This window comes from Muscardinus avellanarius (assembly GCF_963383645.1).
Source record: "Muscardinus avellanarius genome assembly, chromosome: 3".
Lineage (NCBI taxonomy): Eukaryota > Metazoa > Chordata > Mammalia > Rodentia > Gliridae > Muscardinus > Muscardinus avellanarius.
The window spans coordinates 100,217,248-100,244,343 of NC_137788.1; the positions used below are offsets into that span (position 1 = coordinate 100,217,248).

General features: G+C 42.8%; 1 protein-coding gene and 1 pseudogene across 2 annotated transcripts; one reads left to right on the top strand and one right to left on the bottom strand.

Moving 5' to 3' along the window:
• Positions 1–3,213: 3,213 nt before the first annotated feature.
• CIMAP3 (ciliary microtubule associated protein 3) lies at positions 3,214–8,831 on the top strand (the record flags this gene model as incomplete). The annotated part of the gene is made up of 6 exons (XM_080691498.1): positions 3,214–3,781; positions 3,917–4,059; positions 4,648–4,746; positions 5,920–6,050; positions 6,837–6,954; positions 8,763–8,831. 6 exons carry the CDS (start codon positions 3,214–3,216, stop codon positions 8,829–8,831), a joined length of 1,128 nt encoding a protein of 375 aa, XP_080547624.1.
• Positions 8,832–18,766: 9,935 nt separating this feature from the next.
• Positions 18,767–22,376, bottom strand: LOC308260185 (oviduct-specific glycoprotein-like; annotated as a pseudogene). Its single transcript has 6 exons — positions 22,255–22,376; positions 22,006–22,134; positions 21,733–21,818; positions 21,416–21,543; positions 19,072–19,180; positions 18,767–18,948 (listed from the first exon to the last, which is right to left on the bottom strand). The product of its transcript is annotated as an oviduct-specific glycoprotein-like (transcript).
• Positions 22,377–27,096: the final 4,720 nt, after the last annotated feature.

Sequence of the window (27,096 nt, forward strand, 5' to 3'; positions counted from 1 at the left end):
CACTCTTCTGCCAGGCTGGCCTCAAACTTCTGGACTTAAGAGATCCTCCTGTCACTGCCTCCTGAGTAGCCGGGACCACCCACATGCATTATCATTCCCAACTCAACTTTTAATTATGAGATTTTTATTACATATTTATTTTATTTTGTAAATATCTATACTTCCTTTTATTACTTTTATTTTGTTTCTTTTAGGTTTAATTTAATAGTGTTTTAATTTCTTGAGATGAATGCTTAAGGTTTTTGTTTTGGTCCTAGAGATTGAATATAAGGAAATTTTACCTCCAAGATACCCTCTTCGCCCTTTTTATTTTGAAACAGGGTCTCAGTGAAACTGAGTTGCTGGGTTTCACTGAATTGCTGACGGTCTTGCTATATTGCTGAGGCTGGTCTTAAACCTGTGCTCCTCCTGTCTCAGCCTCTCATGTACTGGTATTATAGGTGTGTATCACTGTGCCTGGAGGATTAATGATTCTTTAATAGTTGTCTTGATTTCTAACACAGGTATTTATTGTAAATATTTCATCTAGTCATTTTTTGTTTGCAGCATAGAACATTATAACATGTTTTTTAATCAGTCATTTAGTTAGATGTTTTATTGATTTATTTTATTTTCATTATGGATAGAGAACATATTCTACATAACTCAGATTTCAATCAGCTGAAATTGATTAAATTTTTATAACTCGGCACATGGGCAATTTTGACAAATGTTTTCAAGGATTTAAAAATAACATGCATTCTTTAGTCAGTGGAGCTGTTCTTTTTACATGTTAATTCAGTCAGGAGTTGGTAAAATCTTCCATATACTTACTGATTTTTTTTTCTCTGATTATATTATCAACTACTAGTAATATATTAAAATTTCCTATTATGAAGGTAGAATGATCTCATTTTCATTTTATTCCATCAACTTTTTGCTTTATACATTCTCAGAATATGTTGTTAAAAGAGATACGTATACATTTAGAAATGTTACAGCTCCTGAGGTTTTTATTTTTGTTGAATTAAAATACATCTTTTTAAGCCAAGTTTGGTGGTGTACACCTGTAATCTCAGTACTTGGGAGGCTGAGACAGGAGAATTAGAGGTTTGAGGCCAACCTCAGCAACTCAGCAACACCACTTCAAAATACAAATAAAAAGGAATGTGGGTATAGTTCAGAGGTAAGATATCCCTAGGCTCAATCCCCAGTACCAATAAAAAATAAAATGTTTAATCTTTAGCAATGCCTTTTGATTCATTTTTGCCTGATACTAGTAGACATACACTCCCTTTTCTTAATTTTCTTTTGGATTTTTATTCCTTCCTATTTCAGCACTTCAATGTGCCCTTGCACTGACTCCTGGATTCTACTGTGTCACAAGTCAGCTCTTGGGCTTATTGAAGTACCATGTCTTCCATATCTGTCTGTTTTCAAGATTTTTTCTTTGGTTTTCATCAGCTTTACTATTGAGAAGACAAGTGTTTGTGTTTGTCTTGTGTGTACCATTTGTTTAATCTGTTGCTCAATGTTTTTCATGAGTTCTGAGACATTCTCTGTCTCCAGTCTTTGTGGCCCTCCACATACATGTGCCTCAGAACTTCCTGATCTTTCTCGCCTGTTTCTTTAACGTATATATGTATTTTCTACTCCTCTGCCTCTCGGAGCTTCAGCCTGGATACTTTCTTGTGATTCACTTTCCATGTCAGGCATTCTTTTGGTCAGCTTTTCTAATCTTGACATGCATGCATTGCGTTCCTTCTTTCAATGGTGGTACTTTTTTATTTCTACAGTTTTTCTTCTCTCTTTTTCATTGCGTTTAAATTTTTTCTATCTTGTCATTTCATTTCTTGAATATAGCTAGTTTTATCTCCTGTGATGAAATGATTATCGTTAAACTCCATAAATTTTTAAATGAGACAAATATACTTGAAATATGCCAAAAATCAAATCAACTTCCCTCCGTTTTTATTCTTAGACCACTGTGATAGAGCATGTGGTTTCCTGAGATACTAATTCTTATCATGGCTTCAGAGGTAGTCAGATAAGGAAAGCAGGAAATAGTCCTATAAAGCTATAATAGATAGTATCCACAAACATCTGGGATCTTGAGGGTAGGGTACACACACTTGTAATCCCAGTACTTGGGAGGGTGAGACAGGAGGATCGCAGGTTCACAGCCAGCTTCAGCTACTTAGTAAGGCTCTCTGCAACTTAATGAGACCCTGTTTCAAAATAAAAATAAAAAAATAGGGCTAGGGGTAAAAATAGCTCAGAGGTAGAAGGCCCCTGGGTTCCATCTCCAGTACTATAAAAACAAAAGAGATGATAAACTTTTAAGGAGATATATATGACTACCCTGACTTGGGTATTATATAATATATACATGTATGAAATATCATATGGTACCCCAAATATATGTTCAATTAGTAATGTGCCCGTTTAAAATACTTTTAAATGCAAAAAAGAAAAATTTCCCACAAATTTCCAAATTTGGATCACCTTTTCTGGAAACCCTACAGAAGATCTATAAAATTGTCCTTGAAGATTGTGCTAGCCGGGTGTGGTGGTGCACGCTCCTAATCCCAGCATTCGGGTGGCTGGGACCGGGGGATCGCAGTTCCGGGACAGCCTCAGCTACTTAGTGAGGCCCTCTGCAACTTAGTAAGACCCTGTTTCAAAATAAAAGAATAAAATATAGAGCAGGGGGTGTAGCTCGGAGGTCAAATGCCCCTGGATTCCATCTCCACACCCACACAAAAAAAGAAGATTGTGCTAACCCAGGGTACGTGGGACCCAAGGGCATCCTTAAGGGGCCAAGGGCAGCACAGCTCAGTGCCACTGTCTTCTGTGACTTCCCACACCTGGACAACCACTTAGGCCATCCTAAAATCTAGTGAAAACAAGTTAACATTAACACCCAGGACAAAGTAAAGAAGTCAACGATGCGCACCATGGTGTGTTTTCTTGGGATTGGGTGGATGGGCATGCTCATAAATTGATTATTATCATCAACAATCCTCTTGCAAATCAACTACCAAGTCCCTTGCAGTGCACTGCTCTGACTCTATTACCTTAATCCTCTCAGAAATCCAATAAAGAGGAACAATTAGTCCCAATTTGGTTACAGGGAAAATGGAGCCTCGAAATTAAAGGTCTGCCCAAGATTTTCAAAAACTATTAAGCATTTCTGGGATTCCACTACACTTACTCAAAGCCAGGGTCTTCTTAATGCCCCGTGCCTGTCCCTGCCCCACGCCCCCACCCCACGATGAAAGGGGCAACCTGATTGGAAGGCCTCCAGAAAAAGAAAAATGGGTCTATAAGGTCCCTAATGCCCAACTGGCTTCCAGCTGCGGCCGCCTGCACTCCCCTGGCGCTCGCCCTCCCACACCATCTCCTACCTTCCAGATCCGTGTAGTCCTGACTTGGGAGTTTTCTGAACCCCACAGTCCCCACCCCTACAGCACCTCTCTGTGGCCCATTCCCACGCCCTTTGCACCCCGCACCCACACAGCCCCTCCTGCTTTGGGCTCAGCAGCGCCTCCTCCCGGAACCCAGGGGCTGAGTTGGGGATCCCGCCGCCCTCCTGGCCGGCGGCCTCGCTGGCTGCGCCTGCGCCTGGGACGCTCGGCGCCCAGAGCTCCGCCGCAGGGCCGTTCCCTTGGCAACGCAGTACACAAGTGCGAGCCTCAGCTGCGCGCGATGTGCTTCGGCAGAGTTGGTGAGGAGGCTGCGGAGCCGTCAGGACACAGGGCGCGGGAAGGGGGCCGGGCTGGGCGAGCTGAAGGGCGAGCACGTGCCCTCCGGCCCTCGGGGGGGCTTCGGTCTGGGTTTTGCAGGAGCTTCTGGGGCCCGTCCTCACTCTCCCCCACGACTCTCGCTGGACAGTGCTTTCTCTCACCTGGAGTTTGTCCTCTTTCTTGATCTTTAGGGAAGGTGCATAACTACTCCTTTGGATCATGTCAAGGGAGGAAGCTTTTTCCTCACCACTTTCCTCAAGACCGGTTGGGAAACAAGTTCCTCCCTGTAAGGGGAGCACCCCACCGAGGGCCTGGGTGTTACATAGCAGAAGATGTAAGTATCTACGTCCCCTTAAGTAGGTATCCGTTTCCTGGCTATAGGAGGATACCCAATTTTCTCCTGGAAGAAAAACTGGAAAAAAATTTTTGATTTCTGGGTCACCCCATATGAGAGTTCCCCCGGGAAGCCACCATTTTCCCATCCAAAACAGATTAAAGGACGATGGCTCCTCCCTTCAGGTTCCTGCTAAATGCAAGACCGAACTCCCCCGATCTAGGCACATGTCGTCCCATTCCATCCCCACCTCACAGGCCTCTGTACCAATGCCCTTTTCCATCCCTTAGTTTCATCCTGAGGCTGAGTTCTGCTCCTGGGAGCAAGTTCAGCCCTTGTGGGATTCAGAAGTCGGGACTCATTGGAATGGAAAGAAATGTATTCTACTGATCCAACCATATCCCTTTTCAGAGTTACACGTGTCATTTTTTTGTCATTGTTTATATGGTTTTGACTTTGAAGGAGTCAAGACAAGAAAGAGCTAGCCATCTGTTACCGAGAAGGTTTTAATTTTGAGAGCTGTTGTCTGGCTGTGTTATTGATGTTTGTCTTCTCTCTCTCCTCTCATACCTTATTTACCCCTCGAAGTGGTATGGCTTGGCATACAACCTGTCTAAGGTTCCAACCAGCACAAAGGGATATGCTATTGGAGCCAGAACAGCTGTAAGATTTAAGCCAATTACCAAGGTAATACGCTGGGATTTTAGAATGATCTGTGTTGCTTCATGAACTTGGGTATTAGCACTGCAAATGTATGAATGGTTGTCCTGGGGACAACAGAGAACAGTTAGCTGAAGAAACACTCCCAACACAGGGCTTTGGTACTGAGATCCCTGAGTGTTAAAATACTAAAAACTGTGTTCCTGTACATTTTATTGTCTTGTCAGTTAAAAAACAAATTCCAACCTTTAATCCTTTTTTTGTGTGTTGTGTGTGGTACTAGGGGTGGAACCCAGAGGCTTTCTACCCTGGGCTATACTCCCAGACCCATTTTATATTTTATTTGGAAACAGGGTCTCACTAAGTTGCTGAGAGCCTCACTAAGTAGCTGAGGCTGGCTTCGAACCTGCGTGATCCTCCTGTCTCAGCCTCCCAAGCGCGGGGATTACAAGTGTGTGCCACGACACCCGGCAACTTTTAATCCTTTTATGTGATTAACTTGAAATCCAATCCTAATCAATCAGTCTTTCTCTTTCTTTTTACTGGGGTAGTTGGGGATGGAACCCAGGATTGCACATAGTAGGCAAGCACTCTACCACTGAGCTACATCCCCCAATCCAAGGATCCTAATCTGTTGTTAAATGCTTCTTTACACATAAGCTCAAGAACCAAGGCTCCTGGCTCTAAGAACTCTCAATGGAGCAATGGGCATACAGCCTGTACCCTGTTGCCTTGGTTCTCTACACATCCTGGGTTCATTTCTACAAGCTACTCACTAGGTGGCTGATTCACACCTGCATCATGGTTTTCTACCCACATAGGCCTATGTCTGTGTCTTTTTTTTTTTTTTTTTTTTCAGTACTGGGGATGGAACCCAGGGGCATTCTACCTCTGAGCTATACCCCTAGCCTGAATTTTTATTCTTTATTTTGAAACAGGGTCTCACTGAGTTGCAAAGAGCCTCTATAAATAGCTGAGGCTGTCTTCTGTGAGCAATGATCCTCCTGTCTCAGCCTCCCACTATGTCTGTATCTTGAAGGAGCTGAACCCTAGCTGATTTAGGAAGAGGAAAGAGGATGATTTTGGTGTGTGTGTGTGTGTGTGTGTGTGTGTGTGTGTGTGTGTGTGTGTTTTAATCCGGAAAGCTTTATGAATATTAATATCAACCCTCTAACACATTAACTTTTTTCTTGGTAACAGGATATTACACTTTATCCAGGAATGTACCAGAAAATAAAGACTTGGGAGGAAAACCAAAAAAAAAGTTTTGTTCCCTTTAATGTTTCCATGCCTCGATTTAGGGATTATGCGAAGAAAACTTCTTACCCTGGGTATGTGCTCTCTTTTCTAGTGCTATTCAATAAAAAATCAATAGGAAAAGAACTAGACAAGGCAGGAATCTCATCCAAATCATCCTGACTAAATAAGAAGCCACCTATTTTTTATTTTATTTTATTTTATTTTTTTTTGGTGGCACAGGGGGTGGAACCCAGAGGCTTTCTATTTCTACCTCCGGGCTATACTCCCAGACCTATTTTATATTTTATTAGAAACAGAGGCTCACTAAGTTGCCGAGAGGTTCACTAAGTAGCTGAGGCTGGCTTCGAACCTATGCGACCCTCCTGTCTCAGCCTCCTCAGTGCGGGGATTACAAGCATGCGCCACCACGCCCGGCTAAAGCCACCTATTTTTTTAAATAGGTAATCTCTTGTGTCCCAGGTCTCTGACACTGTATACTTACAGAATCACAGTTCTTCATTTAATAAATATTTATTAATGTGCCAGTTTTGTAGTTTTGTGTGTCCAATGTGGTAGTTTTGTAGGTCCCAAAGGCCTTGCAATAAATCCATCACTTATATAAGGCTTCTGGCTTCTTAGAGCTTAATCCTAGAGTCCAGATGAATGTGGAGCAAATATACAAGAAAATATTGGCATAAGTAGGGAGAGTAACCATTTAATTTTGAGTCAAACTGTGAGGCTTCCGGGAGTGAATACGTGGTAAAAGGGGCCTTTTCCCAAAAGGTTAGGCCTTGCTTAGGGATGGTCATGCTACTGGTAGATTTCATGTTGTCACTAACTCACTAGACATGGTGTTTGTTTGTTGTTTGTTTTTCTAGTCCTGGTACATACAATCCAGAGAGGAAGCCACCCCCGAAAGTCACTTGGCCAATGAAATTTGGATCTCCAGACTGGGCTCAGATTCCATGCTTACAGAAAAGAACCCTAAAAGCTGAGGTAATGAGGTTGAACTTCCGTGGACCACTCCACCTAGGACTTTCACATGTAATAGGGCTCTTAACCAGGAGCCTGTAAATGGACATCAGAAAATTCATGGTCCTGCCGGGCGTGGTGGCGCACGCTTGTAATCCCCGCGCTTAGGAGGCAGAAACAGGAGGATCGCACAGGTTCGAAGCCAGCCTCGCTGGTGTAAGAGACCTTGTTTCCAAATAAAAAATAAAATAAAATGGGTCTGGGAGTGTAGCCCAGAGGTAGAAGGGTTTCCAGGAACCCCAGTACCACCAAAAAAAAAAAAAAAGAAAAAAGAAAATTCATGGTCCCCTGGATTTATATGCACAATATTATATGTAAATGATTATGAGGATCTTTTTGGAGAATTACACAATTTCATTAGATTGTCTTAACTATTTTTGTTCTATTATAAGTACGTAATAGAGCCATAGTGACCCACTCAAACACACACGGAGCAACGTTTGGTCTGTCCCCTTCTCCCACCCCCCCTTTCTTCCCCTCTTCCCTCTCAGTCCCCATGCAACACTCTACTGATCTCTGTTTTCATGAGGTCTCTTTTTTCCCCTTTCCTCTCTGCCTTCCACATATGAAAGGAAACACGTGACCCTCGACTTTCTGAGTCTGGCTGATCTCACTTGGCACGATGCTCTCCAGTTCCACCCATTGTCCCGTCACTGGCTTTTTAAAGGCGTATATAACTGACCAAAAGTCACATTTTCTTATTTGATCCTCAAATAATCATTTAGGGTAGATACAGTAAAAATATACCTCTAAGACAGAGGCGGATGCTGAGGCTCAGAAGGAGGAAATGATCTGTGCAGGTCGTGTCACTGTAATCCAGACCTCATGACTCCTAATGCAGTGCTCCTTCTGGCTCCCCACTTCGGTGTTATCAGAGTGTTGTCGAGCGTTCTGGTTAAAAGTGTGGACTCTGGGGACAGTACTACCTGGGTTCAAATACTAGCTCCACTATAGACTTACTGTGTTATCTTAGGCCAATCTTTTAACCTATCTAAATTTTGGTTTTTCTTTTCTTATCTTTTCTCTCTCTTCTTATACTAGGGATTGAACTCAAGAGCACTATATCTTCAAGCTACACCCCCAGCCCTTTTTTAAATTTTATTTTGAAACAGAATCTCACTAAGTTGTTGAGGGTCTCACTAAGTTGCTGAGGCCATTCTCAAACCTGCAATGCTCCTGTCTCGGCCTCCTAAGTACTGGAACTACAGGTACATGCCACCATATCTATGAACACATCAGTTTTTTTGTCTTTAAAATGAATATAGTAATAGAATTGATCTGATATGGCTGTAAAGATTAATAATTGTGATTATGTGGAAAATCATTTAACACAGTACCTGATGGTATATGCTCCATCCATGTTAACTATCATAATTCTAGAGGTATATTTTTTCCTAGTGGAATTTAGGATTAGTTCACAAATATTTATCAAATGCCTAATGTATTAGTATCATTGTGCTAGGCCCTATAGGTAACATTCAAGATTTAAACATATAATCCTTGTCTTCAAGAAGCCTACCAATTACTAAAACATTTACCAAGTAGCAAGTGATTCCTATGCCACAGTATACTATACTATGCCACAGTAAGATGATAAGGAATAGATGTGCACACACATGCTGAGAGGATTACTAAGCGTAGATTTCTATGGGGTTGGGGTTCAGTTAGGGCCACAAGGCTGTAATGTGCAGTTTTATTTTGCAGATCCAGGAAGATGAGACACAAAGGCTTCTCATTAGAATATTAAGTCAGACAATGTTCTTCCATTGCAGTTGTCCACAGACAAAGAGTTCAGAAAGCATCGGAACCGTGTGGTCTACTTGAGCCTCTATTACAATTGAGAAGTGGTCACTTCCTTCACATGCTCCTCCTGCCCACAGGATCTCCAGGATCGAGGACAGAGCCGCTTTCCTTATGCATTACTATGGCCCTCTTGCCCACCACCCAGGGCCCGGGGAGGGGCAAGGGGCCCGTAACTAGTATATATTAGTATAAAGACTGGTTTCAAGTGTTCTGTCTTCATGTACTGGTTTGTGGTCTGGGGAGGGGTGCACTCTTACTGGGTGTTCAGTTAGGTGGTTCCATTTTAGTGAAGTACTTGTGGATCCCTCCCTCTATCCTAATTTCCAGACACCAATTCTATATGTCCTACCCTAGCCTGGTAATAGGTGGCTGTTAGCCTATACGTGTCAAGCACTGGATGGGATTTGGGCTTGCTAGATACAGAGGATGCTTAAAGGCAGGCTAAAACATTTATGTTTTAGGATCATCCTTCTGTTGTTTAAGTTCCCTGGCACAGAGTAGAAAGGCCCTATTTTGGTTGCCTTTCCCCAGCTAACATAAAGCACACATAAATGGCCCCTTTCCATTACATCGTCTGTTTAATCTGTCAGTCAGCATACATATTGGGCTTCTACTCTGTGCCAGTCAGTTGCAGGTACTGGGGGAATATAATGGGAATTAACATGAACTCATCTTCTAGTGCCTTGAGCTTGGCCCAAGCTTGCAATTTCCCCAGGGTAGCTAGTGGATTGGGCCTGTTCCTGTCTGAATGACCCCTGAAGCCTTACAGCTAGCCTGGGAGTATAAAGGTCAGAACCCACAGCATCCACATCTAAAATACATATCTAGATACTTTAGTCTGGAAGGCAGGCTCCTTTCTTTCCAACATTAATTAAAATAACTCAAGTGTAGTTCATTCAGGGCTGGCACTAAGTGTGGTCTACCTTATCTTTTACTGGGAAGGTACTTTAGCACCCTCTTAGGTCTTTTAGTAAAAACAGATGGCAGGTGTGCATGGGTTTGGGTACCAATGAGTGAGAAGCTACCAGTGGTACAAAAAAGCTCCAGCCCACTAGGACCCTAAGGCCCAAGTGACAACTGGAGAAAAGTCAGTAAGAGACAAAGCCTAGGGTATCACTCTCAGATCCTTTGTAGTATAGACAAATGGTGATAGCACCAGAAAAGTCTGTCTCCTTCGATGAAAGACATTGCCCATCTTCCTTCCAATCCACTATTCCCTGAGGGACAGGTTTTCTCAGAGGTGTCAGGAATTCAGAGCCACCGAGCTGAGAGGAAGAAACAGTGAAGGGAATGGAAACCTTAGCCTATATCTGCTGTCTGCAGAACAGGCAACTCTTGTCATGTGGAGTGCTGATGTGCCTCCTGAAAGACTGAGAGCAAGATTTCTAGCTGTCCCTGATAAGAGGGGGATGCGGTGGGGGTATGCGTGAAGAACTCTGGGCTTCGAATTTTAAGCCTGCACTCAAATTTTGGCTCTGCACTTTCTCTGGTCCCATCCTTGGGCATGGAGGGATGGTGGTATATTCACAGCAGGTCGGGATGTGGCAATAGGAAGAGGGCACCCACAAGTTGGGGGAGCCCATGTCAAAGAGGAACAGGATATTTTTAAGTGGCGTAAGCTGAAGGCTTCATTGAAATAGAGAAACTGCAAAGAAAGGCACATCACCTTTATAAAGAGCAACCAATCCTGGTGTTAAGGATGGAGAGGAAATTGATCCACAGGAATTCACAAATTTTACTTACTAAACACCAAATTTGTTCCAGGCACCTATTTCATTTGCCCATGGCAACACCCTTCTGAGAGCTTAACTTCTGCAAGATCACACAGGTAATAAAAGGTAGAATTGGGATTTCAAGTCCAGTTTGTCTGAACTCAGAACTTCTATCAAAACACAGCCTCCTTCTGCCGGGCGTGGTGGCACACGCTTGTAATCCCCACTCTTGGGAGGCAGAGACAGGATGATTGCACTGGTTTGGAGCCAGCCTTGCTGGCTTAAGAGACCCTGTTTTCAAATTTTAAAAAATGTAAAATAGGTCTGGGAGTGTAGCCCGGGCAGTAGAAGGGCTTCCAGGAACCCCGTACCACCAAAAAAAAAAAAAAAAAAAGAAAAAAAAAAGCCTCCCTTAAGCTAGTGTTCTCAAACCATCTTTGCGTGTGTGTGTGTGTGTGTGTGTGTGTGTGTGTGTGTGTGTGTGTTACTTGGGATATATCTCTGAGCTGCAGCCCTTTTTAATTTTATTTTTCAAATAGGGTCTTACTAGATTGCTTAGAGTCTCGCTAAGTTGCTGAGGATGCTCTTGAACCTGAAATACTCCTCAGCTTCTCAAATATGTCTTAACTTTACTGTACATGAAGGTATCCATTTCAATAATAATGAAAAAGATTGACTTCCGGGAAGATGGCGACCGAGAAAAGCGGGGCTTAAGAGCCCCGCTAACAACAAATATCCATTACCACAAAATCAGCGCCTTTCAAAGCCAGAAAACAACATCACCAGAGAAACAAAAAAATCACCAGGCTCCAGAGAGAAAGTGGACTGAGAACAGAGCCACAGAGGAGATCCTCACACCCGAGGACGCGGCAGACACGGCAGCAGCGCCATACTGCTGGCGAATTCACGGGACGGCCACAGCAAGCCGAGGGGAGCCACTGCAGAACAGCCAGGCGGGATTTCTCGGCGCAGAGGACATCTAAAGCTCCCAGTGTGTGAGCTCAGCACACGCTGCAGGGATTCAGAGTGGAAATCAAAACCAAGAAAAAAAAAAACGCCAGCCCAACAGCCGAGGGCGTAGCAGCGGCGCCATGTTGCCACCGGCGGCAGCAGCAACGAATTCACTACAGCTACATCTGTGTACTCAAGAACAGTGAGTCAAATTGCGGGCCACAGAGGAGAAATCCCAGTACTGTACTCACTGGGACTTGACCCAGTGGGAGAGGGGCGGTGGCAGTGATATCACACCATAGGAGAACGTGCAACCTGGCACCCCCCCACAGTCTAAAGCAGCCTCTATCGACTCTCTGGGTTGGAGACTCTGTGATACAACCCAGTAAAGGAGTAGTGGGGTCTGAGATACTACTGACTCGAGATCCAGAGCACCTTAAGTGAAGTCATAGTGACCCAAGGGAAGAACCCAGAGAAGGCACAAACTTCCGAAATCATGGGAAAGAGGAATAATACTGGAGCAATGAATGCTCACAACCCCACAACATCAGAACCCGATAAAACAGAAAATCAGAGATTTCTAGAAGATCAAATCAGGAAAATAACTGTAGAAATAATAGAGGTGCTTCGAAAAGAACTCAGAGAGAGCCAAAAAGAGATAAAGGATGCAATTAATGAAGTAAAGGCCTCAATTCAAAGCACAAACAACCGACTAGAACACATGGAGAACAGAATCTCGCTCTTAGAAGATGATCATTCCAAAAATGAACGCATAGTTTCTAATCTAGGAAAAAATATCCGACAGCAGGAATCTGATATTGAAGAAATATGGGCCCATTTTAAGAGAGCTAACCTAAGAATAATTGGAATAGAGGAGGGAAAAGAGAGTGAAACCAAAGGGATCAACAATCTCTTCAAGGAAGTAATAGCAGAAAATTTTCCAGACATAGAGCAAGAGGTCGATACGCAGGTCCAGGAAACTTATAGAACTCCCTTTAGACAGGATCAGAGAAGAGGATCTCCACGCCACATAATTGTCAAAATGACCAATGTGGAAGCCAAGCAGAGAATCTTAAAGGCAACAAAAGCAAAGGGCCAAGTGACATTCAGAGGCAAACCAATTAGAATCACTCCAGACTTCCCAAACCAAGTCATGAGAGCCAGAAGGGCTTGGAGTAACATATTCCCAATTTTGAAAGAAAATAACTTCCAGCCAAAAATTTCCTACCCAGCAAAACTTTCTATCAAATTAGATGGAGAAATAAGAAGCTTCCATGACAAACAGAAACTGAAGGAATTTATGTCTTCAAAACCAGCACTTGAGAAAATACTCAAAGAGATTAACTACAAAGAAGAAATAGGTAACACACATCAGAACTAGAGAAACAAGATTTTCCATCCAACAGACAACTAAGATTGGTTATCTGTGGAGATTCATTACTTATGTTAGTCTTTTATCTATCTCTAAAGGGTATTGTTTGCCTTTATTGTTGTTAATTTTTAGGATTTCTAGTTGGAATATTAATATACCTTCAGATATAGCATTTGGAAATATTTTATCCCATTCTATTAGTAACTGTTAACTCTGTTTACATTGTCTTTGGATATACAATATTTTTTTTATTTTTTAGGGAGTTTGTATACTCTTCTGTTGCCTGTGCCATTGAAATCATAACCAAGAAATCACTGCCAATTTCAGTGTTGTGAGCTTTTATGACCCAGATTTTCTCCTAAAAGTTTATAGTCTTAAAATTTATATTTGGGTCTTTTATCTATTTTGAGTTAATATTTGTATATGGGATTAGGTAAGGGTCCAATTTTATTCTTTTCCATGTAATTATTATGTTTCAACAATATTTAGTTAAAAGATTATTATTTCTACCACCAAATGTTCATGGAAACCTTGTCAAAAATAACGACAATATAGGGAAGAATTTAGGTCTAGGCTTTTATTTAACTCCAATGGTTTATATATCTGCCTTTAGAATAGTACTACACTGTTTCAATTATTGTAGCTTTATATGGTTTGGAATCAGAAAATCTTCTAGCTTTGTTCTTTTTCAAGATCAATGTGGGTACCTAGAGTCCATATTCCATATTAGGATAGATTTTTTTTCTGAAAAATAAATATATAAATATATGATAGTTTCACCTAAAAAATAGAAAAAAATAGATTCTCTGGTAAGAAAGAAAGCAAAAAGAAATATTGAAATGTTATCTTTAAGTCATCAAAAGCTTGGTATCAGACAAATGAAACTGTTATGTGAGATTATCATTTTTAATTTTGGATAAATTGCTTTAATACTAGAAGTCAACTACTAAGCCAAGCATAGGAGGGGGGGATAGGGAGAGAACGGGGTGGGGATTGGGTGGGGGCTGACTGGGCAATGTGTGCATATATGTCTACAAAAGTATGTATCCCACTATGATGTATGAATACAGTGCACCAATTAAAAATAAATATGAAAAAAAATAATAATGAAAAAGATTTATATTTGATTTTTGCAGTAAAGTATTATCTTTAATATATTTTGTTAGTGCATTGTAATTATACATCTTAATGACATTCAGAGTGATCGTGACATAATTTTCTTCTTCTTTGTTGTTAAGTAGAATTGCATTGAGTTGATATCCCGTACATGCATACAGCACTTGGTGTGTTTCTCTCTGGAAATGTTTCTAATCACTTTTTTTCAGACTCTCCTCCTTTTTTGCCTACATTTTTTTAAATGTAACCTTGGATCCTGCTGCCACCTGGTGGTTATATTTCTAACTTACAAAAACAAGTATTTTTCTTATATGCTTTCATTGGTACATTATAGTCTCACATCATAATGTAAATCATGTTGACAGTAACATACATGCACACAATCCTTGATGGGTCCCTGGATTTCTCTCTATTCTCTGTTCCCTGATTCTGATATTCTCTGAGACTGATATTGATATTGTCACAAATGTACACATAGCCTATGGTAATAATTCCTTCAATGATCCTCACTCATCCCCCTTCCCTTCCCCTAGACACCTCCCTGGCTCCACTGAGGCTTCTCCTCCATTATCTGGAGTCCCCTCTGATATCTCAATCACTCCCTAGCTTCAGGATATTAGAGAAAACACATGACCTTTCACTTGCTGTGACTGGAAAATCTCACTTAACATAATGTTCTCCAGGTCTTTCCATTTTCTTGCAAATGACAAAATTGTGTTCTTCTTTGCTGCTGAGTAGAATTGCATCATGTTGATATCCCATAATTTTGTAATCCATTCATCTGTTGATGGACATCCAGGTTGGTTCCATAATTTGGCTATTGTGAATCATGCTGCTATGAACGTGGGTATGCATATATTACTGTCATTCTATTATTTAGATGAAATCTAAGTGTAGTTTTGATTTGCATCTCTCGATTGCTAATGATGTTGAAAGTTTTTATGTATTTATTGGCTATTTGTATCTCTTCTTTTGTAAAGTGTTTATTCAATTGCCCATTTTTATTGTTTTTTTAATGTAAAGTCTTTTAAAGTTCTTTGTATAATCTAGATATTAGTCATATATCAGAGGGATAGCTGGCAAATATCTCCCTTTTTTTTTTTTTGGTGGTACTAGGAGTGGAACCCAGGGGCTTTCTACCTCCAGGCTATACTCCCAGACCTATTTTATATTTTTATTTGGAAACAGGGTCTCACTAAGTTGCTGAGAGCCTCACTCAGTAGCTGAGGCTGGCTTCGAACCCGTGCGATCCTCCTGTCTCAGCCTCCCAAGCGCAGGGATTGCAAGCATGCGCCTCCATGCCTGGCAATATCTCCCATTTTTAAGCTTTCTCTTTAAACTCTTGATGGTTTCCTTTGATGAGCAGAAACTTTTTAGTTTAATGCCATTCCACTAATTATTATTATTATTATTATTATTATTATTATTATTACTAATTGTTGTTGTTGTTTTAATTTCCTGAGCTATGGGAGTGTTTTGCTATCCCAAAATAGTGTTGGGAAAACTGGTTATCCAGTTGTAGAAAAATGAAACTAATATATCTTATTCGGCACTAAAGCCCTTTCTTCTCTCCTTCTAGAACTCTGATGAGACAACTTTTAAAGTATGTTTGCACCACCCTACAGGTCTCTGAGGCTCTGTTAATTTTAATTAGATAACATTTGTAGACTTATCTTTAGGTTCTCTTACACTTTCTTCTGTTATCTCCATTCTGCTACTAAGCCAATCCAGATTTGTTTATTTGTTTGTTTCATTATTGTATATTTCAGTTCTAAGTTTTCTGTTTGGTTTTATTTCTTCTTTGCTTAGCAAATTTTTCATCTGGTTGTTTCAAAAGGGTTTGCCTGTACTTCTTGAAACACAGTTGTAATAGATGCTATGATGACTGATCATTTCAACATCTGTTGTCATCTCAGGGTTGGCATATGTTGGTTATCTTTTCCTTTGTGAGTTCAGATTTTCCTCGTTCATCATATGCCAAGATCATTTTAATTGTATTCTGGACAATTTGAATTCTGTTATGAAGCTCAGTTTTGTTTAAACCCTAAGGACAATGATGATTTGCTCTTCTTGCTGTTGCTAGTTAGGCATTTAACCAAATTAGTCATAGACTAAGTTTCGTTTCATCTCCTGTGGATTGTGATTCTGAGGTCAGAATGTTTGCTTGCTATTTGCCTCAGAGTCTGTGTGCAACCCAGTGGATAATCTGGAATCTGATTGCTGAGTTTGGCATAGGTCAGTTCTCAGTGCCTGGATCAGATCTCCATGACAGCTAGATGGGCCTGGGAGTGCACACATGACCTCATGGGATGTCCCTCCACTCTCTTTCTTGATCTTCCTGATACTTCTCAGTTCCCTTGGCCCTTCCTGACAGTCTTCTAGCCAGAGTTGGGGGTTTCATTTCCCTGATCTGTAGAGCACTTCCCATGACTGCATTTGTGTCTAGAGTCAAGTGGTGAGCTGACAAACATAGAAACTAAGGAGAGTCACCCCAAATTCTCAGGACAATAGGTGCTCTGGTCAGAGTGAGGGGCTCCCTTCCCTCGGAGCTCAGGTGTTGCCTGCATGACAGTCGTGTCATCATGCAGCCTCTCCTGCAGTACTGTCTGGGAGACTGGGAGAATAAAGAAGAAAATTTAATAAATAGAATTTCTACACCTCTTTTTAGCTGTGGGGGCCTCCTTTCCCACTCCTCAAATAAAAAATGTGGGGTTCTCTTGGACCTCTTTTGGTTGGTATTCAGCACCATATCCAGGCTGCCTTTGAGTCTAAGTCAAAGGAGAATAATGGTAAATTTACCAGTTCAGTTGAACCTCAAGTTCTGTTCTCCTTTCTCAATCTGTCTTCTTTCTTCAGAGTTCTCAGCTATTTCATGCATTCTGTCCAAAACATGTGGCTGTCTTTGGTGGAAGAGATAAAATGAAATATATGTGCCCATCCTCAGTGGAATAAGAACCTAATCAATAAGCATCCTTGACTCATCAAATGTAATAGAAACTAATATTTTTATTTTAGGAAAATGAATGGAACTTAAGAATATATTAAGCAAAATAAGCCAGACTCAAAAAGCCAAAGATCATATGTTTTCTCTCATATGTGGAAGGTAAAGAGAAAAAAGGATAAAGCAAGTGTATGTGTGTGGCGGGGGGAGGGGGGGGAGTGTCTCACGAAAATAGAAGGGAGACCAGTAGGGTAGAGGACAGGGACAAGGAGAAGGGGGAGGAGAGGGAGAGGGGAGGTTGGGGAGTGAAACTGACCAAATTATGTTATGTGCACGTACAAATATGCAATAGTAAATCCCACTATTGTGTATATGTGTATGTGGGGTGGTGGTGGTGGTGATGGTAGTGGTGGTGTGTGTGTGTGTGTGTGTGTGTGTGTGTGTGTGTGTGTATGTGTGTATGTGTTTGTAGTCTGGGGACTGAACCCTTCCTCGAGCTATACCCCTGCAGTTTTGTTTTGTTTTGTTTTGTCTTGGAAAAGAGTATGCCAGGTTGATAAGAGTTGGTTTTGAACCTGAAATCCTCCTTCCTCAGCCTCCCAAGTACTAGGATTTGGGGGATGTGCCACCACATCCAGACTATGAGGCATCTGTTTTTAATTTTTAAAATAATAGTAAAGTGCAAGGGTTAAATTCAAAAGTCATAAAAAATATGGTCCCATTGACAAAATAGATCACTTAGAAAGGAGATATTTATAAAAATATCTCAAATTTGCATTTGTATATTAATGATTATAATGGTTTGAGTAGCAATGAATTCAAATATTTGGTTGCATGTGGTAAAATATATTTGAATTTATGCTGTGTATAAAAATAAAATTTGAAGCCACGAATGGTGGCATATGCCTATAATCCCAGTACTTGGGAGACTGAGAAAAGAGGGTCACAGATTCAAGGACAGCCTGGGGCTAATGTCTAGATCATTTGGTGCTTTAAAGGTCCTATCTGTTAAAATCTATTTGATGTACGATGCCCTTTAAAAACACCATTTCAACTCAGCCATCACTCATGACTGAACTTCACTGGGCTTACAGAAAAACACCTCCAGCCAGCCCAGAGCAGAGCTCAGAGGAATGCTCAGCCCCCACCACTGTCTGCGCAAGGCCACAGCTCTCCACATGGTGCCACACACATCTTGTGCCTTTTTAGCTGCTTCCTGGACCTGCCCATCATGGTCTCCTGTGCTGCAAAGTCAGCTCAGAGTCCACCAGCTCCACAGTCTTCATCAGATCCCTATGGCCAAACACTCCTCATGACTTACCTTCCCTGGCTGTTTACTCCATTTATAGCAAGCTTTGTTAAGACAGAGTTAAGGGGTGGTTTTGGGGTAGAAGAGAAGGAAGCTGTAGTAGGGGATGCCTTGGAACTACTTCAAAATCACCTAGTACTAAGGAGGCAGAGAGGCAGAGAGCAGAAATGAAACAGATTGGCTGTGGATTAATGTTTGAAGCTGGGTGACAGGTGTGGGGGGCAGGGAACTAAACTATTCTTTGACTTTTCATGTGCTCAAATTTATTTATATTGCAAAGGAGAAACCCTGAGTTTTCTTTAGGACATCTTGTAAGTCAAGATTTGCCTGTGTACTATTTAAGGTCCTGTTAAGTGGTGAAATATCTGTCCCCTTCTATTCTGATTTCCCTGAGCTCTCATTCCTTACAAAGGACTCAACTTTACCCAAAGAAAAAGAAAATGTCCCAGATACTGCATTCCCTTTGTCCCAATAAGCTACCTCCTTGCCCTGTCCTTCACTCCCACCCCGCCCTTGACTCTTATCCTAGCCTCTCCTATCTGTTGGGCAGAGGTCCCTAATCCTGTCACCTCTTAATAAGCCAAGAAGCCACCTGCTTTGTGTAATTCTCTGCAGACGCTGGTCCCATCGCCACAGCCTGCAACCTATTCTTAGAGGTTTCGGGGAACTGAAAGGTGCGCCCATAGGTGGGGAACCCCATCATGAGCTTCTCTGGTGGTACCTTAAGCTTTCACCAGTAATTCAAAGCATCGACCTGCAGCTAGTAAAAACAGGACCCCTCTCTGTTACTAAGAGCCAGTGGCCTGGGCTCAGGAACAAACATCTGGTCCACCTGAGGCTGTCCCCGTTTGTTTGTTTGTTTGTTTGTTTGTTTTACTGAAGATTTGGGATCTTCAGAAAGAGAGAACAAGGGACTATTGTGTATGTGAACCTTTCCCAGCTCCCGTGTAAATCGTAAGACAAGATAACTGATGAAATCCAAGAGTCTGCAAGGAACAGAGGAGGAGACAGGAAAATCGGGCCAGCGAGATCTTCCAGTAAGATCATCACAGGGATAACTAAGTAGCTGTGTGCTGGTCACCTGGGCCTCCTTGCACTCTTTGCCTGTGGGTTCAGCCACCGGGACATGAAACAAAGTGTCCGGCATCCTCAGAGCATCTGTGGAGGTAGGCAGGAATCACACAAGAAAACAAAACATGCAGGCCAGGGAAGGTACTAACAGGCCTGCAGAAGCTGCCATGGTAAAAGCAGTGCTGCCCCATCACAGTAAAAGAGCTCCTGTCCTGCCACTCAAGGAGCCACCCCTCCAGAACACTTTTATAATGACCAGTACGTCCCAGGTCAGAGGTGTAAGGCTTTACACTGATTTCCTACTTTAATTTCATTTTTTTTTCTTGCAGTACTGGGGGTGAAACCCAGGGGCATTCTACCTCAAAGCTACACCCTTAGCCTGATTTTTTATTTTAAAACAGGGTCTTACTGAGTTGCAGAGGGCCTCACTAAGTAGCTAAGGCTGTCCGAGAACTACGATCCTCCAGCTTCCTACTTTAATTTAATCTGGCCAATATCCCAAGTACTGCAACTTTATTTATTTATTTATTTATTTATTTATTTATTTATTTTGCGGTACTAGGGATTGAACCCAGGGGCATCCTACCTCTGAGCTACACCCCCAGCCCTATTTTTTATTCTTTATTTTGAAACCGGGTCTCACTGAGTTGCAGAGGGCCTCACTAAGTAGCTGAGGCTGTCTGCGACCCGGGATCCTCCTGTCTCAGCCTCTCAAATGCTGGGATTACAAGTGTGCACCTCCACGCCCGGCCCAGCTCTCTCCATGTTAAAGAGGAAGAATTTGAAACTCGGGTCAACTCATTTGTCTTAACATTGTCCAGTAGGGTGAAGGCAGGGCTCTCCCTACCCTGCTTGGCTATGAAATTTAGCCCAATAAACCCCATCTCACCAGGGCTCCCACCTCTCCTCCCACAAGGGATCAGCTCTACCCGGTATAATCACACACAAAAACACCACACTTTTTGGTCTGCATCTGCTTTAGTTTCCCCATTTGTAAATAAATAATTGCTGAGATTTGAGAAAATTAGGCCCAAGCCAACATGTCCAGAAAGATTTATGTATTGTTCTTGTCTACTTTTCTAACTTTGCAGGGGAGACCTGCTCTGAAAATTAGGTGTGACTGGGCATTCCTGTATTTGGTTTTGTGCCGATGGTTGTTAACTCATCTGCCCTCTGTGGCCAGCATCTGCTGCATAGTATATATATTTTAGCTATTCTCCAGGAAGGAGGCCAGGCCCCAGGCATTCTCTCCTCAAAAGATCCAGCAATGGGAGAGGACACCAAGCACAGTTTAAATGTATACCACTTATTTTCAATTAAAAAAAAAAAGATCCAGCAATGGGCCGTGCATAAGACTCTACCCATGGTAATGTTGTGGGCCAGAAATACACAACATCCTTATAATCTTCTTTGTTAGGGGCTTACTGGGGATTTAATTTAGGGGCATTCAACCCCTGAGCCACACCCCCAGCCCCATAATAGTTTTTGTTTTTGTTTTTGTTTTTGCAGTACTGGGGATGGAACCCAGGGGCATTCTACCTCTGAGCTACACCCCCAGCCCTATTTTTTATTCTTTATTTTGAAACAAGGTCTCACTGAGTTGCAAAGGGCCTCACTAAGTACTTGAGGCTGTCCATGAACCACGATCCTCTGGTCTCAGCCTCCCAAATGCTGGGATTACAAGTGCATACCACCAGGCCCGGCTCTATATTTTTTTGTTTTGAAATAGGGCCTTGCTAAGTTGCTGAGGGTCTCACTAAATTGCTGGCACTGGCCTCAAACCTACAATCCTCCTGTCTCAGCATCCCAAGTATTGGAATTATAGGTGTGCACCACCATGCCCAGTTCCCTGTCACCTTTTAAAGAAAGCCCTTCTAAAGTAAGAAAGCATATGTTTAATGGAGCTGACTCCTGTCCCTATCCATGCTCCTCAGCCCACCCCAAAACTCACTGCCACAGGGCAGACACCGGGTACTCAAGTTTGGGCTCAGTCCTCACTGCACACCTAGACCTTCCGATCTTAATGGTGCTATTCCTGGCCATATCCTACACAACTCAGAGACAGTACTTGCATAGTTCTGAGTTCTGAGGTTCTGAGCCCAAGAGATCTCCTTTCCTTCCTTGCCCTGCCCTGCTGAGGCAACATCCACTCAAGTGGATGAGCAGGTACATCATAAGATGTTCAGATGATGTATGGAACCCCAGAGACAGCCGCTGAGACCAGCAGCCCGGGGCACTCGGTGAGTAGCACCTCCTTCTGGAAGGCAAATAGGAGATCCTAGGAAGAGAGACACAGAAACAAAACAGATTAGGCAAGGAGAAAAAAAGACATCACCCAGGAAACATTTACTGAGCCTCTCAAGCAGAGTCTGGGGACAAGAAGGTGAGTCGGGCACAGGCCTTGCCTGTTGGCTTCAAAAAGGCAGATGCGGCCAGCTTGATAGGTGATTTAACAGAGGAGAGGCACAGAACCCTGACTGATGCTGCCCACGGGAGTCCAGGAAGCTGCAGAGAAGGTATCAGCACTCAGTCGAGCACTGGAGCAAGCCCCAGCTGCAGACAGAGAAAAGGGCAACCACAGGGCACTTGCTCAGCAGCAATCTGGCCCAATGCCTCCAGAGCAGCAGCAGGAAAATAATATTCTGTTTATTCCCCCCACCCCCAAGCCCTGTCCCTGGCCCATGGCCATTTCCAGAGTCCGGAGCCTCGAGACTGGCCTTACTTCAATTCCACCAGTCACAAAGAGGGCTGCCTCTTAGTCCAGGATACAAGAAAAGGTCAAGGCCATCAAAGCCATGCATTCTCAGGAGGGATATAGCAGAATCTGAACTTTTCCCAGTTGGCCACTGTGGCCAGCATTGTGGTGAACCTGGGGAGAGAGCAGGAGACAGCGCCGCCGTGCACAGAGCGGGGCTGCCTTCCACGCCCCCTCCCAGCTCCCCGGCCTGCCTACGAGGCTCTCTCCTCTCCCCTGCGTCCTCATCCTAACAGCTCAGTGCCCACCACCTGTCCTGACACTGGCATTTCTTCTTGACTGGATTCAGGCAGGGACATAAGCCAAGGACCTTCAAGAAGGATATATGAACTAACCTGAGTCTGAGCTGCAGACATTGGCATGAGAGGCCAGTGCTCTGAAGGAGTTCCTGACCCTGGGCTCTTCTGTTCATTTGCAGTACTGGAGATGAAACTCAGAGGCATTCTACCTCTGAGCGACACCCCCAGCCCTATTTTTATTCTTTATTTTGAAACAGGCTCTTACTGAGTTGCAGAGGGCCTCACTAAGTAGCTGAGGCTGTCCATAAACCGCGATCCTTCTGTCTCAGCCTTATTTGATTTTCTTTTTTCTATTTTAGTTTGTTTTCTCTTTCATCATGAAGACACTTTGGGAGAAATTCTAACTTACTGGAGTTGAACTTGACACAATTCTGGGCTAGCCTGTGGACAGTGATTAGAAGATAGCACTACCAATCTCTCCAACAGGTACTCGGAGGAAGGAAGAGGAGAGCAACTTCCTTCCCATGGTGGTGTTTCAGCACAAGAAGCAGCACTGTAAAAAAGAAAGCAGCAGTGTAAAGAAAAAAGAATTCACACACAGACTGGCATGCACCCGCATACCCTGAAGCTAGTAAGTACTCCCACCAACTCGGCACCATGCCCAGAAACAGTCACACGTGGGAACACACCGCCATTCACACATTTCCTCTCCTTTGAGGTTGAGACAGTGAATCAACATCCAAGTTCCTTTTCTCTATAATAAACATCACATGTATCTGCACATGCTTTGCACAAGGACAGTGACAGTCCCAGCAAACACACCATGCCCATGGTTCTCATTCCTGGCTCTGAACTAAAAAGTACCAGTATCCTGACGCTTCTCCCAAAGATTCTGATTTAATTGGCCCAAGGCAGAACCCAGGCACAAAAATGTCTAAGTGCAACCAGGCTGGAGAACCACTGCTTGGTTCCTTCCTGCCCAGGTACCTGTGACCCTCCACTACTCCAGGACCCCCGAAGTCCCAGGCTGCCCTGTTGAACACTAGAGAAATGACAAACTCATGAAGCCTGGTACCTCCTGAACATTGCCAGGACCTGCCACACTCACCACCCCATAGCAACAGCCTCCTCATCTCAGAGCTCAAAGCTTGAGCCGCTTTATAGGAGCTGCTTATATCACTGGGATAGCCTAGCTACACACACACACACACACACACACACACACACACACACACACACACACACACCAATGCCAGTGCCAATGATTTTTGAGAGTCGCAGTGACCCCAGAACCTCCTATTCTCCCTCTCTGTAGCTCTCAGAGCCCACAAAGCCACCACCCTGGGCTGACGCTGGCAGGGAGTATTCAGGATAGCCAAGGCAATGAAAGGGCAGCATTCCTGAGCCCTGCCTGGTCCCCAGCCCCACGTCCTGGTCCCCAGCCCCACTTCCTACATGGACTGAGTACAGGGAGGAACACTGCATGCTAGTGGTAAAGCTATTGTTACTGGATTACTGGTTGAGCAGCCGTATAATATAGTTTAAAAATCTCAGCTTTCACTCAGGCTTTGAATCCAGGGCCTGAAATTTTACCATTTAGAAGTTTTATAATTTTGGACAAGTTACTTCAACTCTGCGAGCCTTCGCTTATGAAGTGAAGGTAACAGCTCATATCTACCTCCATAGAATCTTTTGGATTAACAAAATAACTTATGCTCTGCTATAATAAGGTAGCCCTGGTATAATAATTAGTAGCTGTAATTAGGGAAGTAAAAAAGATTCTCAAATTCAAATTCTGACACTCATCAAACTCAAATTCTGATACTCTCCAGGAAGGTCATGCACAATAAAATAGTGCACTTTCTCCATTATTAGAAGAATAGCAGTTCGAGCCAAGTGACATACATCAACTGACATGAAGTCTGTTGGTCAGGAGGCAACAGACACAGATGTGACCAGGGGCAGCACTCTGAACAGCTCCACAAAATGGTTGCACCACAGGAAATAGAGCTGGTGTTGATAGATACTTTGATTTCTCCAGAGAAGATAAAAGCTTCAGCAATGTTTAAGCCAATAAATATGAGCCAATGGTGAGAATGTGTTATGGACCCAGCAGTACAATGCAAATGATTCTGGTCATCTGAAGGCCAGTTAAAAAATATGTATATATATATATATATATATATATATATATATATATATATATCAAAGCCCTATCACTCTGAACTATAGTATGATGTGACTACAATGCAACATCAAAAGTGTGTGTGTGTGTGTGTGTGTGTGTGTGTGTGTGCGCATGTGTGTGTAGTACTGTAGATGGAACCCAGGGGTATTCTATCCCCAGCACTATTTTATTTTTTGTTTGCTTGTTTATTTACTTATTGCAGGTCTGGGGATGGAACCCAGGGGCATTCAACCTCTGAGCTACACCCCCTGCCCTATTTTGTATTCTTTATTTTGAAACAGGGTCTCACTAAGTTGCAGAGAGCCTCACTAAGTAGCTGAGGCTGTCTGCGAACTACGATCCCCCTTTCTCAGCCTCCCAAATTCTGGGATTACAAGTGTGCGCCACCATGCCCAGCTATTTTTTTTTTTGAAACAGGGTCTCACTAAGTTTTGAGGGCCTCATCAAATTGCTGAGGCTGGCCATGAACCTGGGATACTCCGGTCTCAGCCTTCCAAGTACAAGGATTACAAGCACGTACCACCACTCCCAGCTCAACAAAGTTTACTTATTTATTTTTTGGCACCGGGGATTGAACCCAGAGGCATTCTACCTCCAAGCTACACCCTCATGCCATGTTTTTTTTTTTTTTTTTTTTTGAAACAAGGTCTCACTAGGACAATGAGAGTCTCCCTTCTTGCTGAGGCTGTCCTCGAACCTGTGATCCTATTTCAGCCTCCCAAGTACTGGGATCTCAGGCCTGCACCATCATGCCCACCTTCAACAAAAGTATATTTTTAAAAAAATAACAATTCCAAACATCAAAAAGTTCATTTATGCCAGATGAAGTGGAGCACGCTTATAATCCCAATACTTGGGAGGCTGAGACAGGAGGATGGATCGCACAGGTTCGAAGACAACCTCAGCTATTTAGTGAGGCTCTCAGCAACTTAGTGAGACCCTGTTTCCAAATAAAATATAAAATAAGTCTGTCTGGGAGTGTAGCCCAGAGGTAGAAGGCCCCTGGGTTCCATCCCCAGTACCACCAAAAAAAAAAAAAATGTTTCCATTTATAATATGAAAAAATAAAACGGTGACAGTATGTTAATATAAAATAATCTCTAAAGCAGATGCTTGTATGGCCCATCAGTTTCCTTTCTCTGCTATGGAAGGTCTCGTGCCATATGCCAGTCGTCTTGATGCTGGTAACCCACATACATTAACATGAGTACTTAGCAGATGTCAATATAATACATGACACAGGGAAGTAACAGTGACTAGTGGCTGAATGTACATAGCATCTATTCATCATTTCTAGTATGAAGAAACTAGGAAAGTCACTGTTTCTAAATCATTAGGTTGCTTGGCTAACAGAATAAGGACAATAAATGTTAAGGAATGCTTGGGCAGGAATATTTCACTGAAACTCTGGGAAATCCTAATGAAATACTGTACTCAACACGGATATTTTCTCCATTTGTTTATCCATCTTTTCTTTTATGTATTCATTAATATTTCAACAAATATTTATTGGGCACATGCTAGTCCCCTCTGGGAACTCAGTTTCTCCTTTCAAGGACCTTGTGGTCAGTCAATAGGTTGATCATGTCCCCGGAGATAGTGTGTGTCTCTTTTTTGGAGAAGTAGAATGGTGGGTACAGTGTGGAAAATAATTTGATATTCCTTTCCTGCAACATATTATCATTGAGTCCTGACCATACCTTCCATTCCACAAGCTACTCTTAACTTGAACCAAGAGATAATTAAGTTTCTTAAGACCAAAACCGGAATGGGTTTGGCAACAATTTGCACCATTGGTGAGATGATTCCTGGTGTGTTAATTCTAATAGCCATGATCTTACTTATTTCCTAATTCCTACCCAAGAGTCCTACTGTTTTTGAGTCTGTACCTTGACTTCCTTTCCTGTTCTGCAAACTCCTGGCTCACAGTTGGTTCCTGGGGCCTGAGGCCCCACTCCAGACTTCCTCTCTCCACCTCCAGGCCTCTGGAATGTGGAATGCCTGCCCCTCTGTCTGCTTCCCTGTGCTCATGCTGTAGTCCCTGCCTTCCAATATTTCACATGACTGGGATGTCCACCAGGCTTGTTCCCTTCTGCTCACACCACTGCTAGGGGCAGCTGTTCATGCCCTATCCATCACAGAAGCCAAATTTGGCAGCCAATATGAACCTCGTTCATCTGCACCTGAGTCCTAAGTGCTCATTGCCAGATCTCAGACTTAGCCTCCACGTGTCTGCAAAAGTGATGCTGCTGAGGCCACGATGTAACAACAGGTGCCCAGAAATGCCTCTGCTTTATTCACAAGCGACCCATCCTAATCAGTTGGCAATTATGACTCCATGGATAGCAGATGATGAATACTGAAATGATGAACGGGGTTTTGTTGAAAATCAGTGTGTCATGTCGTTCTGTGTGCTCACAATCCCTTTCCTTGAGTTCCTGCTGTCAGAAAGAAAAATTGGTGAGATGATTACTATTACACACCCACCTGGATACTAAGAAAACATCCCTCCTTGGTGTTTAGCCTGTTCTCATAAAGTAGAGAAGGCATTTTAAAATGTCTTTCACTTGGGAACTGAAGAAATTCCTCAGACAGTGTGACCCCCTCTCTTACTTTACAAGACTCTCCTAGGTGAATGTAAAAAACCAA